General features: G+C 38.2%; 1 protein-coding gene across 4 annotated transcripts in view; it reads right to left on the reverse strand.

Annotated features, from left to right (window-relative positions):
* Positions 1-4,251: 4,251 nt before the first annotated feature.
* Positions 4,252-17,589, reverse strand: part of FCHO2 (FCH and mu domain containing endocytic adaptor 2) — a 94,539-nt gene continuing 81,201 nt past the window's right edge. For 3 of the 4 annotated variants that reach the window (XM_076363027.1, XM_076363026.1, XM_076363028.1), the window contains 7 exons: positions 15,923-16,034; positions 15,148-15,303; positions 12,857-12,989; positions 10,766-10,965; positions 8,507-8,571; positions 6,770-6,934; positions 4,252-6,548 (listed from right to left, as the gene is read on the reverse strand). In XM_076363027.1, the coding sequence (XP_076219142.1) occupies positions 6,526-6,548; positions 6,770-6,934; positions 8,507-8,571; positions 10,766-10,965; positions 12,857-12,989; positions 15,148-15,303; positions 15,923-16,034 (854 nt within the window). In that variant the 3' untranslated portion in view covers positions 4,252-6,525. Of the gene's footprint in view, positions 6,549-6,769; positions 6,935-8,506; positions 8,572-10,765; positions 10,966-12,856; positions 12,990-15,147; positions 15,304-15,922; positions 16,035-17,589 lie in introns of those variants that run through there. The other variant, XM_076363029.1, reaches the window with a different exon arrangement.

Genomic DNA, 17,589 nt, shown 5'->3' on the forward strand with positions numbered 1-17,589 from the left:
TTGTTCACTATGAACACTAACCAAGTTCTTAAAAATATTCTACTGTTTTCTTAATTCCAGAATAAAACAATAGAAGAGATCACGGGGTTCGAATATAGTAGCAGGAGATTCCAAATGTTACCAGTTAACTTTTACAGGGTTGATGTAGAAATCTTGTGTTCAGACTGTGCTGTATACGGCACAGTGCGCTGTGAATACTTACAGCTTCCGTGAAGGGGACATAGCAGGCTACTGGTGCTGCTGGACACAGGAGCAAGGTCTTAAGGTTCGCTCCAGCTGCTAAAATAATGGCTTGTGGACTGTTGTGAGTAGTTGAAATAGTGAACGTATCTTCTGGATACTACTGCTCCTGCTGTGTGTTAGTACAAACACACACATACCTTTACTGGTGACCTGAATAGCAGGTACAGCTGAGTCTATGTTCCCCTGTGCTGGGAATGACTCTTTAAGGGTAAAACTCAGCACAACTTTTGCTTAAAAACTGATGTCGAGGTAACAGTCACCACTTTAAGAAAGAGGCAACATTTTTCGAAAGATTCTTTTCAACTTGTGACAACTGTTGCCTTTTCCTAACCATTGGTAGCATGAAAAGCAGGAGACTGCACTGTTGCTGCTTACACAGGGGACGAACTGCTTCCTGAAACACAGATTATGGTTTTACTCTTTTTGACCAAAACCAGGTTATTGTAGGACTGTTTTAAGCTGGATGATCCCTTGGAGGAAAGGCTAGAAGATGCTATTTGCCAAAAATCTCTGAATTCTAATGTGTGTTTTTGTGGCATCTCTTGGGGATCAGCTGGCAAAAGTGCTGCCACCTTGAGCAGTCTGGAAAGGTCCTAGCTCAGGGAAATGGGGGTACAGGTTCCCCACTTCTCCCTCTAGGAAACTTATTGTTGCCTGGAAGCAAAGGCAGATGCTTAGGTGAACTGTGCTCCGCACGCTCAGTCAGCACTGAGTGCAGTAATGCCAAGTTCTAGCTCATAGCTACATGGACAGGGCAGCACTTCTTGCGAGGGAAGACATCCTGCATGCTCTCCCACAGTATTAAAGATACAACTTCAGTTTTGAGGAGGTTGAGGGTCTCCTCAAATATCTTGCAAAACGTCAAGAAAATAGCTGTAGTGGCCCATCACCTTGACTTTTTCTTATTTTTCAACTCCTTTATGGGAAAGTTGTGTCAAATACATATTCTCCTCCTTAATCTAAAGGGAACACTGGAGCCCACATTTGTTTTTCCATGTAATTTCCTTATCTGTCTCCTGTGAGTGTAGTGTTTGCTCTATATTACCTAGAGAAGTTATGCCAGAGTAACAGTGTGTTCAGCTGAGGCCGAGTTTCTTGTCCTAGATGTACAAAGTGCAATTCTTAAATTGAGCAATCTTCCGCATTTTAGACCTTAAATAAAACTAAATTTATTCTGTCTTCTCACTAGAAGCGGACATCCAGCCTACTGTTTGTTACCAAGTAACTCAGAACATGGAAATGTGATTTCAGCAGGAGAAAAGCTGCAGCAGCATTTGGCCCGTACTTGGGAATAGACTGGTGAGACTTCGGAGAGATGTCAGCTGCAGCGGGGGCAGATCACAGACTGCGACAGTCCTCCTGTGCTCACATACTCAAGTACTTAGTGTGTGTTGTCAATCTATGAACTGCTCGGAAGTGAGAAGGGACTCGTACACAGAGGCTGAGGGATTCTGACATGTGGAGGAGAAAGTTGCATTCAAGAATGAGGTCAGGTGCTGAAAGTTGTGTCTGTTTGGACTTTGGTTCTCTGTCAAAATACACAGTCCTACAAGGCTCCAGAGGAATGGAGTGCAACGCAAGCGGAAGGTAAATAGCAGTTTTTGAGCTTGGGTTGTTGTGGTTTGTGGTTTTTTTCCTTCCCAAGTTTTACTGGTGCATCTTGCCTGGATGCAATGTCTTATCAGTACTAACACTGGGACAGCTTTAATATTTCCGTATTAGTGATGACTATTCATAAAACCTACCCGTGACAGTAGTGGGAAGTGGAAGGGAAGGCTGTGGATATTATATAGGGAGTTTATCTAATTACAAAGCAGGAGGGGACATCTGGAGGGGAGAATCGGCAATTGTTGTAAAAACGGGCTGCTTCATTTAAGCACAATGAAGAAAGAATTGAGTCATCGCTGAACACATTACCACTGCTAACTTTCTGGAGCAGAAAACATGATTTAGAAAATGAGAACTTCAAGAAGGCAGACTGGGTGATGCTAAGAGGAAAAGTTGAATTGTAATCAGAATGGTGAAGTTGGTGTGATTTATGGCTTGTAATTATTAACCTATTTAAAAAATAAACAGCTGAGTTTTAATAATGGAAAAAAAAAGCTAAGTTACAGAACAAGGCTTTTTAAAAGAAACACACCTGGGACAATGGCAAACAAAATCGTATTTTAGGTTACAATAATTAATGTAGCCATCCCAGATTTAAAAACAGAAAGAATGGATTCCAAAGGAAGTGAAAGCAGCTACAGAAAATGCAGAATTTGAGTATTAAATGCTTAATAAGTAATCCAGAAGAGGCTTCTTGTGTTTCTAAGATTATTTTATTCTTCCAAGACTGTATGCTTTCTACTGGTTATTGAATGAACTAAGGGAGAACTTAAAAATCAACATATCGGTAAACATGGAGGTCAAACTGAGTTGAGAAGGAATACTCAGTAGTGTAATAATATGCAGAGCTGAAGATAAACATTAGGTTTTCAATTAAGAGGCCTGGTAATCAGTCCAATCAAGGGCACCACACAGTAAATATGTTATTTGCTGCTTTAGTACCTTGAACTGTTTTTAGCTTACTCTATCCTTGGAGGAATTCCTGAGTTTTTTCTTGCATGCTCTAAAGTAAAATTGCCCTTTCATGACAACTGAAATGGAAACCAATTATCTAGCAATTCCAAGAAAACAAAAGGTACACAGATATTAAGATGCCTATCTTAAGCTTCTCAAACACACAAGACTTGAAATGTAATCCTTTTTGGCATGATGCAAGACCCTCCTTTCTAGTTAGATAGCAAAACCCACCACACTTGTAACTCCCACGCTGATCCAGTTGATAATCAAATATCTTAGCTCCTTCAAATACCCTACATAAATGTTATTTGGCAGCGGTAGAGGTAGTCAGTTATCCCTGAAAAACTACCTGATCATGTACTAAGATAACCACAAACCTGCTTGAGCAGTATAAATCCAGTTTATAGTAGTTGTGAGTAGTACGTGGGCACTGGCTTACAATAACAAAAGTCAAACGTTAACAGAAGTGCCAGAGCAGTGATCTCCGACACTTTAAGTTCCATGAATACTAGAAGATTCGTTGTACCCTTTTGCATCCCTAACCAGTAACTGAGGATGCTGGGGGAGTAGAAAGGAAATGGCTTGTGAGCTCTCCGTGCCACAGTCTGCTCTTTGGCCATTGTTGAAGACAGACTACTGGGCTAGATGGACCATTCGGTCTGACCGTCGGGCACTTGCATTCTTCACTCCTGCCTTCCAGCAGAAGATAAGAATCAAGCCCTTGGACTATTGGTTTCCAGCATGACAAGAATGGTACTTACTGCAATGATATCCAGCCAGCTGAGAAAGTCAATTTAATAAGTCATTACTCACTAAACTTGCACAGGCTGTGGGATTAGTAGGAAAGAAACAGATTGAAATGCATTTGTTCAGTTTCAGCTTCTGTTTCTGTGCTCGCAGCTTAGAAGGACTGTTCTCAGACTGCTAGAGTAGTACTTAAATCGTCTACTTTTTTGGACTGGTGGAACATAGGAAGTCAGAAAGAATTACTTTAATCTTGCCACTGATTTTTCTCCTGTGCACTCAACGAAATACAGGCTTACTAAGGAAGTTAGGGAATGTGCAGCGTTTGATAGCACTATTTACAGAGAGCAACTCACGTCTACAAAGTCAAGATTTTTCTGATAAACATATCTGCAAATTTTGCCTAATCTAAGTTACTAGTTAAGCATATCAATTCAGTAAAGGCATAAGCCATTGTAGACATCTCAGGCATTCCTGTTTAGTAAAGATGCAACTCTTCGCAGAAGTCATCTTTCCACCTACCTTCTCTGTGGTGTTTTTTAACTATATAAAAGACTTCGTATATTATCTCTACCCCTTATCACTTAAAAATCAATTAACACTTAGAATGTTCAATACAGGCATAATTTTGTTCTATTATCTTATTGCTTAGAAGCTCTGTGGGACTAACTGCAAAAGTATAGGCAATATAAATCAGTATTTAAATTATATATTACATGTTTATTATGGGTGCAAATTTTTTTAAAATTTACATTTTATGAAAAATCAGAAGTATTTACAATTTTTGTAAGATAAACTTGTATGCTCTAATTTACAGTCTGACGTAGTAACAATTCATAAAAATTCAGATCCTTTAGAGTTGTGTTTACAAATTAATTTTCTTAGGAGGCAGCTACAACGGATATTGCTGTATACACAAGCAAGAACCAGCTTGCTACATACGTTTTTTTTTTTTAAATCAGATAGCTACATGTATTTTTTACATGGTTTTTGAATTTCTTTACAAAAAGTCTATATAAACTTGTATGGCTTCAAAATTGTAACCTGCACCCAATGCAAATGTATGTATACATATGTATACCTGAACGAAGGCTAGTTTAAAAGTGCTGAAACATAACTACTTCATTTAACTTAGAAATGAAAGTAATACTTGATCAAAAATAGCAATACAGTTTTGGGTTTTCATTAATAAAATATTGTCATGTTAAACACAGTTTGATTGCAAAGCAGATTACAATTAAGATTCCAGTAAAAAGACTGTACCATTTTATGAGTCAGAAATTTACCATTCAATAAGATTAGCAAATTAAGAGCCAAATATACTCTTCCAATCAAATGTACAGTACAGTATGTGCTTAGTGCTAACAATGGAACTCTCGTCTGCAGAAGTGTGTGGTATACATTAGAATTTATGTAGCCTCTACAAAGCTTAATTTCTTGTAAAGCTTCAGCAGTCAATTCATTACTGGTTTTGCATGAATTAGTTCAAGCATGTTTTATTGTTTTAATAGAGAATTTGAAAGAGATATTAGTAGTCAAAATGGTCATATGAAGTTCCCACGTGCAGGTTATTGAATTATTTTGCCCCAATACTTTTAATTTTGGCATTGAAAAAACACTTGATAATACAAATACATAGAATATTATCTAAATTAGTGATTTGCTTTTAAAAAACATTACTATTGTGTCACTTCCCTGTGCTTAGGCTGTGGCAAGCAGATTAGATGACAATACAAATATTAAAATTGGTGGTTATAGAAAAAAATTAAACTAATAGAAATGGCAGTACATATCCTGCTGCCATAAAATACCCTTCTACAATGCTATTCCTCCCAAAGTACTATGTTTACATTCACATCACACAACCCCAAAAGCACTCAAAGTCTGAAGACTTGCAGTCAAAGTGAAGGGAAATGCTGTTTGCTTTTAAAAGTTTGCTTTTACCATCTTCGGTGGTTTTTCAGGATTCTCATTCTTTGGTGACATTAAAGTTACTGTCTCAAAGTCCTGCATGATGCATCTCCCTTTACTACAGCCTCATTTATTGCAATTACCCCATGAGGAAGTAATCCAGTATTTTAAACCTCTTTTAAAACAATATCCAGTTTTTGCAAATCTGCCTTCTAAATAAATCCCAGTCAAAGGAATTTTTATAAAAGTTGTGTGTATTATACAAACACCGTGCTTTCTTGATGAAGAAGAGCCAAACTTTGAAAAAGGAAGTGAGGCACGTGAATAACAAATTGGATAGGCACAGGCTTTTTTTAAAGGCACAAACGTTATGCAATTCATATAAAAATAAATTAAATCTACAGCATTAATTCAAACAATCACAACACCCATAAAATTTACTAACTGCAGAAGTAAATCTCTGCTGTCTTTTGCAATTTTGTAACACATTGCACTTAGGAAAAAACCCCTATGTAAAACAACTTACATGTTAATAATATATGATACACGGGCATCAAGTTACATTGCTTTTATACATCTCTAACTCAGCTGGTTTTGTGGCATGAGTGGATAGAACTACGTGAGACTTTGCCTCTGCTTTCTTTAAAAACTGGCAATTAAAGAATCTGAAAAATGAATATTACTTATGGAAAGCTCAAATATTCCTTACTCGCTCTCCTACATTTTTAGGTTTAATGTTTACAGTATAACATACAATTTCATACTTTCATTGCAACTATGGATTACTATTTTGACTTCTATATAAATTTACTAAAATTTCAACAAATTTTCCCAAATATTGCAGTTGATCATTTACAGTGTTGAAGTTAGCTTCAGTGCTATTATAAAGTAATAAAAAGTTTGCAAAATGACTTTAAAAAGTGCATTTTCTGTTCTGTAGTTCAGCTTCAAAGTAGGTCAACATTTTGAAAAAATTAATGCATGTTAAAATAGTGTTTGAAAAGTAGAGAGGGCAGAGTGAACTTCTTGCACTCCTTTGATGCAATGACTTTCACAGGTACATCAGCAGTCTGCCATATACCGTCCTGAAAAATAAAGGTAGGTTTTTTTGCAGTCAGTAGATAAAACAGATTTTGTCAGTTTGAGTAACTATGGAAAAACAAAAAAACTGTGAAACAGTTTTCAGCCATGTTTTAATGAAAAGTAATTATTTATGCATCACTTATTTAACAGTTTCCTATTTTATAATTTAACACTATAGAATATATAATATTAATTTGAATATGTAAGTATGTCAGTGCCTTACCAGTGGCAAATCTCTTCTTAAGGAGGGAAAGCCGATAGCCAGTGCCTACGAGCTCCACATCTACTCCTGAAAGGGTACTTCCTTCACTAATGAATTGCACTGCAAGTGTTGCTGGTTTACTGGGTCCTTCTGAAAGTTCAAATTTTGCCCTGAGGGATCCAGAACCTATAAAAATAACAAAATTGAAAAGCTGGTTGTTTTGCAAGAACAAGATGATCTCCCAAAATTTTTAGTAGTAAGAAGTGAAACTAGCATGGTGACCTTTGAGATCTATTCCTAGCAGCAGTCCTACATCAATTTTCAAAAGAGATGAGAGTACAAGTCTCTTTTTTCCAATACTCTGTTATTGAAAAAAAAACATTTTACCATCCTGTACACCAGAATAAAAAAGACTTCAAGACATCTGTCCTAATATTAACAGTGTTTGTGCAACTTCTCCCTTTGTTTCTGTAAGTGTAAGACCAGCATACTATAATTTCCTCTTAAACACTGAATTGTGAGTACTATGTGTTTATACTCAAAGAAAAGGGGAAGACAGATGGTGGGAAGAGAAGGGAATACAGCAGCAGCGGGATATGTGCAAGTCTACTGACCACACGCAAGATGTAATCCGCATCACCGGCAGCCCATTTTATGCTGCTCTGCAGGGGTACAGTAGCTCTTTATCTGGCTGCATTTGTGTTTTAGTATGATTTTTTTCTTTTAAAAGAAGCTCCACAGTTTGGAAAAGGGGGGGGGGGGGGGGGGGAAGAGAGGGCTATCCCTACGTAATCATAATGGAAGACAGATGGCAAAGAACTGTGAGGTCAGTGAATGACAAAGTACACCAGACTACAGCAACAACCTCTCTCAGATAGAACTCTGGTTTTGTTTGAATGACCACAACTTTGCAGCCTTTGCAGGAATAGAACAGGTCTTCCCTTTCCAGGCTTGTGGTTTCTATAGGAAACCAGTCGTATTTACAAGCAAATCTGTGCTTTCATAATGCCCTTCACCAAACTCTTAACAGGGCTAAAGGCCTTGCCTTTATGCCATGAGTTCATTTCTCCACAAAGGCTTTGAGGATGAGATGCATCTCTTTGGCTCCTGTTTTCCTGCTTCAGAAAAACATTGCACCTGCAGAGGCTGCAAGGGCTGACATCAACTGGAAAAAGCAGTTGGGCAGAGGACAACTGTTGGTACCTTATATAAATTACCACTCTGAGCAGATGTAAGTAGATTCATTTTTTCCCCTGGAGTTGTATATGGTCAAACAAAGACCCTCAAAATGTTGGTCAAGAATCATCTATTGTTGAGTCTATCTCAGCACAGGACTTTTGGATCTTCATTTTTTTTTCTTCCCCCCAATTCTTCCACTTACCTTTTTCTCCTTTATTTCAATTGTCAGTGCGTGGAAAGACACAGATATTAAACATGTTTTCCTTTGAATAACTGCTCATTTCCAAATAGCATTGATGTAATAATTTCCTACCCAGTCTAAACTCTATTTTAGAGCTACTAACTGCTTTCAGGGGGCTTCACTATTTTTCCTTTTATAGCTAACTAATAAATTTATATTTTGTCATCTCACTGTTAATGGGATCAGGAGGAAACTAATTGAGAAGAAGGTGAACTCGTAAACAGGATACAGCACGAGAAGATGTGTAAACAGGCATGAGGGCGTAGAGGCTTAAATTATTACCTTTTTACTGTTATAATTTTCTGTACAAGAAAACAAAAGAAAAGAGTGCAACTTGCCTCCATTCTCAGACTTCTCCGAAATGCTAGATATTTTCCAATATGCTTTCATCTGGTCTGCATTCCTGTAAGAGAATGGTAGGTTAGTTCTAAGCACCAGTTTTCGCATATTATTTCCTTAGTTTTACACCAGTATGTTACAGACATCTCTAAATGGAGGTTTATAAAAACACTCGATCATTTTAAGGTAAGTTTGTGGAAGACTATACAAAGCAAACAGGAAAAGAGAAGGGTGTGTCTGCATTGCCCCAGAGCCGCAGAGCTCAGAAGTACACACACAATCTTTTTATACAGGTAACACTGTCCTATGCCCCGGCTATGCCTCCACAACTCAAACCCCTTTGTGGTCTCAAAGGGTAAGGACAGGCCAAACGCCCTGGAAGCAGTTTGAAAGCTATGTCTTTATGCTTCATGATGATGGTATGAGGAGGAGCAATGTTGATTGTTCTCCCCTACGTGAGACTCCCGGGAGCATGAATTTTATTCCATTTCCATTCTAGTAAAACTAGTTGGTGTAAGTGACAGGGGCATAAGCTAACTTCTGATGCTGTAAAGGGGCAGAAAAGGGCACCAAGCACCAGAGTCTCTAAGCTGATAGGGCATTTTAACTCCTAGAGCACCTTGCAGCAGTTCCACCAAAGGAGAGTCAACAACTTAAAGCTGTAAGCAGCATGAAGTGCTGAGAGGTTTGAAATTGCTTTTGGCATTGGTGTAGCAGGAGTGAAATGCTTACACAAGTAGCACAGATAGTAGCGGTTACTTGCAGGAGGTCAAGTTATAAAACATTTATTTTTAAAAAAACAAAAATCCACCACCCAATCCACTAGACCAAACAGGTAGCACAACACAAATACCAGAGCTGCCTGGGACATGACTGGTTTTCTTTTGGGGCTTTTTTCAGCTTTCCAGGCTCAAAATTCTGGCCTTGGGTAGTTGCCTGGGTGAAAGAGAGAGAATCTGGGCTCATCTGCCTTAATCCGATGAATCTGTAATGAAACTGTCACTAAGATTTGAGTCTTCCTAGCTAGTTCAGGGTGGGTGCTCCTCCTCTCACTCAGGCTTCATTACATAGGGGTTTGTGGAAGAAGCCTGGGCCGGGAGACTGGCTTCACCAGATGTTCTAGTCATGTTGTTCAGGCAGGATGCTGAACCTGCCCTTGCTCAGAATAAGCTTCAGGTGACTTGGTTAAAAGTATTGCTCCCTTGAAATACCAGGTCAAGAAAGATTCAGTCTTGCCAGGATTTCTTCTACCTAAAATGATACTGTATTAACACTTTGTCCAATTAACACATTTAAATGTATTGCCTCCAAAAGCTTCAGAACCTATGTGATAAATGCATCAGGTTTATTTATCTTCTGAACCTTGCTTTATAAGGTAAACTGATCTGTAAGCAACAAGGTTAACAAAGCCTGACTTCCTTCAACTTGGTATTCTTTGCCCTCTTCACATTAAAAAGACTCTCTTGGAAATAAACAGTCCAGGAATTACATTACAGCTGGGCAAGTACCTGTGTGCTGCCCAGCACATAGTTGGTTGTGGTCGCTGAATTCTGCTCACCTTTTGCTCCAGGGATGTAGTGCTCTGCCTAGTCCCACTACCCTCTGCTTGTTTTCACAAACTTGTAGAAACATAATTACCTAAGATCTGTGTCTCACTTTCAAGTGCTACTGTAAATGCAGGCTTAGAAGGTGGTGGCAGGTAGCTGTTAGTCAGATAATAATCTGCTTGATGCTTGAAGTGAGAAACAATGCTACCTGGCTTATGAAGAGCTCCTCAGTTACTGAGGTTTGTTTTAAAACCATTTCAATTAGAAGCTAATTTTTAAGCTAGAACGATCAAGAAGTTTTTTTAAGAACTGCATTTCTTCTACTCTCTATATAATCCATATATATGGATATATTTATACACACACAAAAAATGTTTTTTAACCATTAAGATATTTTGTTTTCACATTACTGTATCAAAAATGTCTATCCTGCCTATTGGCCAAAAGAAAGCAAACATTGGAAATTTCATAAAGGCTTGTATTATTACACAGTTGGAGTGGGTGCATATTGTCTCATTTTAGTTTATGTGGATTGGCTGCACATGATCTGTTTCAGACCAGAAAATGTCCTAAACATCTGATACTATGCATTTTATCAAGACAAAAAAAAAAATAGCTGTTTCTTTCAGTGAAATTTTTCAGACTGTCTGTGACACTAATGAATACACTGACATGAATCTGAAATAATAAAAAGAAAAGCATTAATATTACCATTTTGCAGGTGGAAGCGATTGCATGTTTGTTACTCCTCCATCTACTGGTACCACAACCTGGACATTAGACAGCATACTAGGCACATTCATAGACTCTGGATTGTACTTATAATCCACTCTCACATCAGTAGTGCTAGCATTACATTTCCAGTAAGTTGCAAGATTCAAGGGAGTGGACTGGATGCCATTTGAAGATACCTGTAAATGAATAAACCATTGAAAGTGGCTTAATCAAAATATTCCCCTTTTGGGCAGAATTAGGGAATGATGGTAACGAATATAAATCCTGACAAAAGATCAAGAGAACAACTGAACTCTGAGTCCTTAATCGCAGAATTCTGAAGACTGTTGCAGCCTAAAGTAATTTCAGTTCTTTTAATTTTAAATTAAAATAATTAAAGAAAAGCTTTAAACTCTCTCTGGCCCACAAGGCTTCTTCCTGTTCTGGCTTTCGTAAGTCAAAATAGTTTTGTTTTAGTCTTGTGTTCTGCCTCACACAAGAAGCATGCTTGCGGCAAAATGACTTCATCCTTAGTGATGAAGTGAATACCTGTGATTATGGGACAGGCAGCCAGCAAAACAGTTCCTACCTATTCAAAGCATTATTTTCCTGCTGCAGGAGGGCTGGATGCTGCTGTTTCTGTAGCTGAGCTTGTGCTACTGCCCTGCTGCATCTCTACCACCTTCCTAGTCTACTTGAGGAACCTTCTATGTCCTGGTGTGCCCTCCTTGCCTTTCCTTGGCAGCCCAGAACCTTTTCTATCTGCCAGGGCTTCCGCATGCCTATGCCGCATTTTTCCCCAACAGTAAAGATCTTAAATAGATTATCATTCTTCCACAGTACTCATTTCTGCAATCCAAAGAGATGTTTTGTTCCTTCCATCTTTCTCAGGAAATCTGTGTACCTAACATGCTTTTTACAGATTCAGTATGCCAAGATTTTAAACTATATTGGGAGGATGTGGAAACTACAATGGTATTAATAGCTGGACTGACAGGTTCTTTTGTTTTTTTGATGTAGACAGTTGTCTCAGATGTTCAACCATTTCAATGCAGGCCTAGCAAATCCCTGTTCTCCCTTTGAGGTGAGTCTGTCTGTCTTGAATTTTCATGAAGATTTTTTATTGACAGCCAGAACATCTTCCACAGATTCACAGAATAGTTGAGTTGGAAGGGACCTCTGGAGATTGTCTGGTCCCACTCCTCTGCTCAAGCAGAGCCACCTCGAGCCAGCTGCCCAGGACCATGTCCAGATGGCTTTTGAATATCTCCAAGGATGGAGGCTCCACAACCTCTCTGGGCAGCCTGTTCCACTACTCAGTCACGCTCACAGGAAAAAAGTGTTTCCTGATGTTGAGAGGGAACCTCCTGTGTTTCAGTTTGTGCCCATTGCCTCTGGTCCTGTCACTGGGCACCACTGGAAACAGCCTGGCTCTGTCCTCTTTATACTCTCCCTTCAGGTATTTGTATACATTGGTAAGATCTCCCACCATCCACCAGGCCAGTCATTTCATCACAGAAGTTTATAAAGTTGGTCAAGCATGACTTTCCATTGGTAAATCCATGCTGACTACTCCTCATGACCTTCTTTGTCCTTTGTGTGCCTGTAAATGGTTTCCAGGATGAGATGTTCCATTATATTGTGAGATGTGAGAACTTCATACGTTCTCATATATCACTATTTATCAGCTACAGCATCCCAAACTTATGCAATTACAACATCAAAGACAGTAGAACTACAAACTCAAACAAACCCCCACCAAACCCCCTAAATTCAAGGAAAATTTGGCTTTGCTATCAAATACCTAAAGAAGCAGTGTTTGAAGCTTGCACACATGAATTAGAGTGAAGTGTGAGCAAGCTGAAACAGGTCATGAATCCAAGGGAATGACATGAAGCATAGTAGGAGTGCACTAAGCCTGAGCAGAGCCTATGCATTGTAAACAGCGACATACCCAAAACTGGTCTAGGTGAGGGATGACAGTTCATCTGCATGCTAGCAGGCAAAGAACAATTCTTTTAATTTCTGTGTAGATATTCAATCTGCCAGAGTTACTTAAAAAATTCCAAAGGGAAAAGAAGTGTTTACCTGATACTTTAAAACATCCACATTGTAATAGGATGCAGATGGATTCTGCTCTGATAATTTCTTGAGGTAGACAGTTATAGCTTGCATGTTCATCCAAAAATCCTTAGTACTGGAGTCACTTTGTGACTGATCACTAGGAAGAAAAAGAAAGGTAGGAGTCAGAAGGCAACACTGAGTTTTATTATTTTGGATGTCTAAAAATTAAGATTAGATCTTTCCCCTTCTTCACTATTTCAAGCAAGAATTTGTTCTAATGCTTTATAACACATAATTGTACCTTCCTAAATATTAAGACAAACAACTGCTTGTTGTATCTGGCAAAAAATCTCCTTCTAGGTTGTGGAGCAGTGAGTTTCCTCCACTGATGATCTGCATCACAAGATGGAGTTAATGCTGAATTTGGATTTTACATTTAATAAAACACAATTTTAGGGCAATTAGGTGCTGTGAGGATGTGTGGGAGGTGGGGATGAAAGTGGCATTTGAAAAGGAATGTTATCCAATTTGGAATAAATCCTAAAATCATAATTAGCTTTGGTTATGACACAGCTTCACTAATGCACTGAATTAAGATTGGTGCTGTATGTGTTACTGTATTTTCATATATTTATAGTGTAAGCTTTCAAATGTTTTCAATTAAAAGTGATTTTCAAATTATTATAAACAATTTTCTCAGATACTTATAGTTGCAATTCAATCTTAGTAACAATTTATTATATCACTTCTATATGTAGGTAAGAGCACATATGACTGCAGAAGCAAAATTCTGTTTGGGAGCTACTAGAGAATGGTGTTCTGCAGATCAAGAATATTTTCAGCTCTGGTTGCATCAGGTTTATTTTGAATAAGGATGAAGCTTCTAAGAAAAGTGATTAAAAAACAAAATTCAAATCACTTAATGCCTGTGGATACAGTGAGGAACTGCATCCATCCCTGAGGAGGAATGCAGAGTGTGCCCGCAGAGTGAAAGTCGACAATGAGCACCTGGAACACAGTAAATATGACCACAGTGGGTTGAATGTCCTAGAACAGTGACTTGCGTACCAGCAGTCTGTCCAATTTACTTAGAATTTGGTTCTCAATACACTGTTGTGAGTCATGAAATTTCCATTTTCAGTAAAATATATAAACAAACACTTACTTATCACCACAGAGGCCTTCCACAATTTAAATAAATGAAACCAGTAATAAAATCTTTCTGCTGCTCCACAACCAAGTGCAATTCAAATCAGAAATTCTGACATCACCACAAATATCACTCTCATTAAAAACTTTAATCTCTATAAATACCAAGCAAATGACACCCTTTGCAGTATATGATGAAAAGTCAAATTATTACCATACAGGTTTAACTTCGTAAATATCCATTACATGCATCCTTTCTAATTAGAGGTGAAGTGTTACAGCACTCAGATGAGAATACTAGACATTTTCACTTTTTTTGCAAAATATACTTTTTCAGTATAATTCACTCTGTCAGACACAGCTCTGCTAGCATTTCAGTTATAAACTGTCATGTCAAAAAATGATTAAATTTAATTTTGTATGAATCATTAATTACATTAAGTATGAATGATCAAAATGAAATTAAATACAAAAGAATGGATGCATATGGTTTGATTCTTTATTTCAGTAATTTAAAAAATGTAGCATCTAAAAACATTTAACTCGTTTTCAAATAATTTCTCCAATAAATGAAATAGAAACTGCTCAGCTGAAACAGATCTCTGCTAAATATTTACAGCTTTTATAGTTTTTTTTTTAAAGATCTCCAAGTGCTGTGATTTCAATAATTATTCTCCTCAATCAGCAGCCTTTTTTCTTAAGAATTCTCCCAAGCATGCTGCTACACACCTGAGAGATACAGTTATGTAATGGATCTGATCTACTGTAGAAATGATACAGCTTAAAAATACACTAGTAAGTGACAAATGAGATAAGGTGTAGCTCCTACTAATTGTTTTCCATTTAAGGCTTCTGTTTCATCATTTTAATCTTACCATTGTTACTACTGTATAAAGAAATAATTTATAAAATGCATGTAAAACCAGCTACATTTACAAACTGTTTTTATAGGCTCCTGTTATACTCAGCACAAGTTTCAAGTCCAGTAATCACTGAGATTTTTAATAGTGACAGTGGAGAGAGCTGACCTGAACAAGATTAATTCAGGAAATTAAATTATGTATAAGAAAATCAACAACACTGTAGATAATTCTGATTTACATATACAACTCCTCACATTTTACAAATCATGTAGTTTACTATTATATTAAAAAAAAATACAAAACCTGTATACAAGTTGTGCATTTGGAAGAATCTGCTCTAGTTTGCTTGTGTTTTTTACCCTGAAGCAGAGCACAGCTGGAGATGGGTTGCTGGTGAAGACTTTAATAATCCCACTTGGGAACGATACCGTCATATCACCAGTAATCTTCACAATACATCTAGAAGAGAATGAAAACATCAGTTTCATTGCAACTCATTAACTGCCTAGTTTTAATACTACTTTTAAAGCAATCACTGTACTTTCACAATCTGATGAACTGAATTAAAAACAGAAAATCAATTTCAAATGAGGGTAATGTGGCACTGTGACAATGTACTATCACTTTCAGCTTGGAAGTCAGATGAAATAAGTATAGAAAAACGTTTAGCTGGTTAAGCATACAGTAGTCTTGGTGGATATTTTTCAGGCTTTGAAAACATGGCACAACTATGCTTAGGCAAGGCCTAAGTAGCATAGCAAGGGATGTGACAGAGGGAATGAGGTGCTTTTAGCTGCACAAATTTACATGTAGCACCTACCTGACTACGACAAAAAACCTTCTCATTTTCAGTGTTCTCATTGAACACATTTTTGTAAAGCGGGGATATATGAACTCCTAGAGGGATGCAGGCCAATACAGAGCAATAAGCCACTATCGTCACTTATACCAGGGAAAAAAACCCCTTTGAATCCCCCTTCTAACATATACACATTTTTCCCCAAAATACTAGAAGTAAATCCAGTGTGTTTTCTTATTGTAACTTATTACATTCAAAACAATTCACTATTTAACTAACTTCGTGGGATCTGCTCCTTTAAAGTAGGCGTTAACAGATTCAGTAAGGGCTACTGCAACAGGCAAGGTGTCCTGGTTTCCAAGGCTGACAGGGCTGGGGCCACGTGAAACACCTAGAATACATACAGTGTATAGGTTTAATTTTCAAAAAGCTTAGCAATAGATTTCAGAACGGTTGACTACATCTGTCATTTTCACAAGAGGTTACCACAATCAAGGTCACAGTAGTATCTGAAGTATTACTTGAAAAGTGTGTAGAAAAATATGAACATAGTACAGTACGATCGCACCATCAGAACACTGCTTAGCAGCCTAAGAAAACAGGACTATCAGTATGACATTATGTAAATGGACTGGCACAAGGAAATACATATGAGACAGAGGAACACTGCGTTAAAATGGCTACTGATGAAGTCAACAGATCCAAAGGAAATTAGACATTGACTAGAATACTTTAAAAAAAAGTCCCTACTGTATGCTTGTTGTATGAAAAAATGTATGATAAAATTGTCATGGAAATGCAAAGAATTCACTTACAGTATGCATGAACTTAAATGTAAATACATTAATATTACCCCACATAAGTGAACTGTTGAACATTCTTTTAACTATTTCAGCCAACAAATACTACAATTCCCAAGCAGAAATTGTTGGAGAAGCCTTCACAGATGCCTGTGCCAACACAACACAGATCCAATGCAAAGCTGTAAAAATCAACTCAGACCTCATGCTAAGGCTTTCTGAAATTCATGTGTACAATTGACGAAACCAGCTGTCATGGGATTTTACTTTTCACCAATTTTTAATATGTGTACTGAATATAAAAGACAATACTGGAGGTTCTGTCTTTTTATTAGTGCAGCGGCATAGTGGGGAGCATCTTACTGATTTTTTGTATCACTGATGAAATGGCCTGTATCACATACTACTATCTATCACAAAGGAGGCACAGTCTTTCTCGTTTCATGAGCAAAATGAGAAATTTTTCTTTCATATCATAAAGTAGAAACAAAATGCTTCCGTATAATATTGCTCATGGCGAACTAATCCTAATTATTCTAAAACAGTGGCTGTGCCTTCTGACCTCTTTCAGAAGCAAAAAGGAAGTTGGGACCTTGCTCTTCACAGAAGAATTAATTAAATTCAGAGATAAATGGGTGAGGAATTGGTTAGATGGTCACATCCAGAGGGTAGTGGTCAACGGCTCAATGTCCAGATGGAGATTGGTGACGAGTGGCGTCCCACAGGGGTCCGTACTGGGACCAGTACTGTTTAGTATCTTCATCAATGACATAGACAGTGGGATCGAGTGCACCCTCAGCAAGTTTGCAGATGACACCAAGCTGAGTGGTGCGGTCGACACGCCTGAGGGATGGGATGCCATCCAGAGGGACCTGGACAAGCTCGAGAAGTGGGCCCGTGTGAGCATCATGAGGCTCAACAAGGCCAAGTGCAAGGTCCTGTACCTGGGTCGGGGCAACCCCTGATATCAACACAGGCTGGGGGGTGAAAGGATTGAGAGCAGCCCTGCCGAGAAGGACTTGGGGGTACTGGTGGATGAAAAGCTGGACATGAGCCGGCAGTGTGCGCTCACAGCCCAGAAGGCCAATCGTATCCTGGGCTGCGTCAAAAGAAGCGTGGCCAGCAGGTCGAGGAAGGTGATTCTGC

This window comes from Aptenodytes patagonicus, chromosome Z (genome assembly GCF_965638725.1).
Source record: "Aptenodytes patagonicus chromosome Z, bAptPat1.pri.cur, whole genome shotgun sequence".
Lineage (NCBI taxonomy): Eukaryota > Metazoa > Chordata > Aves > Sphenisciformes > Spheniscidae > Aptenodytes > Aptenodytes patagonicus.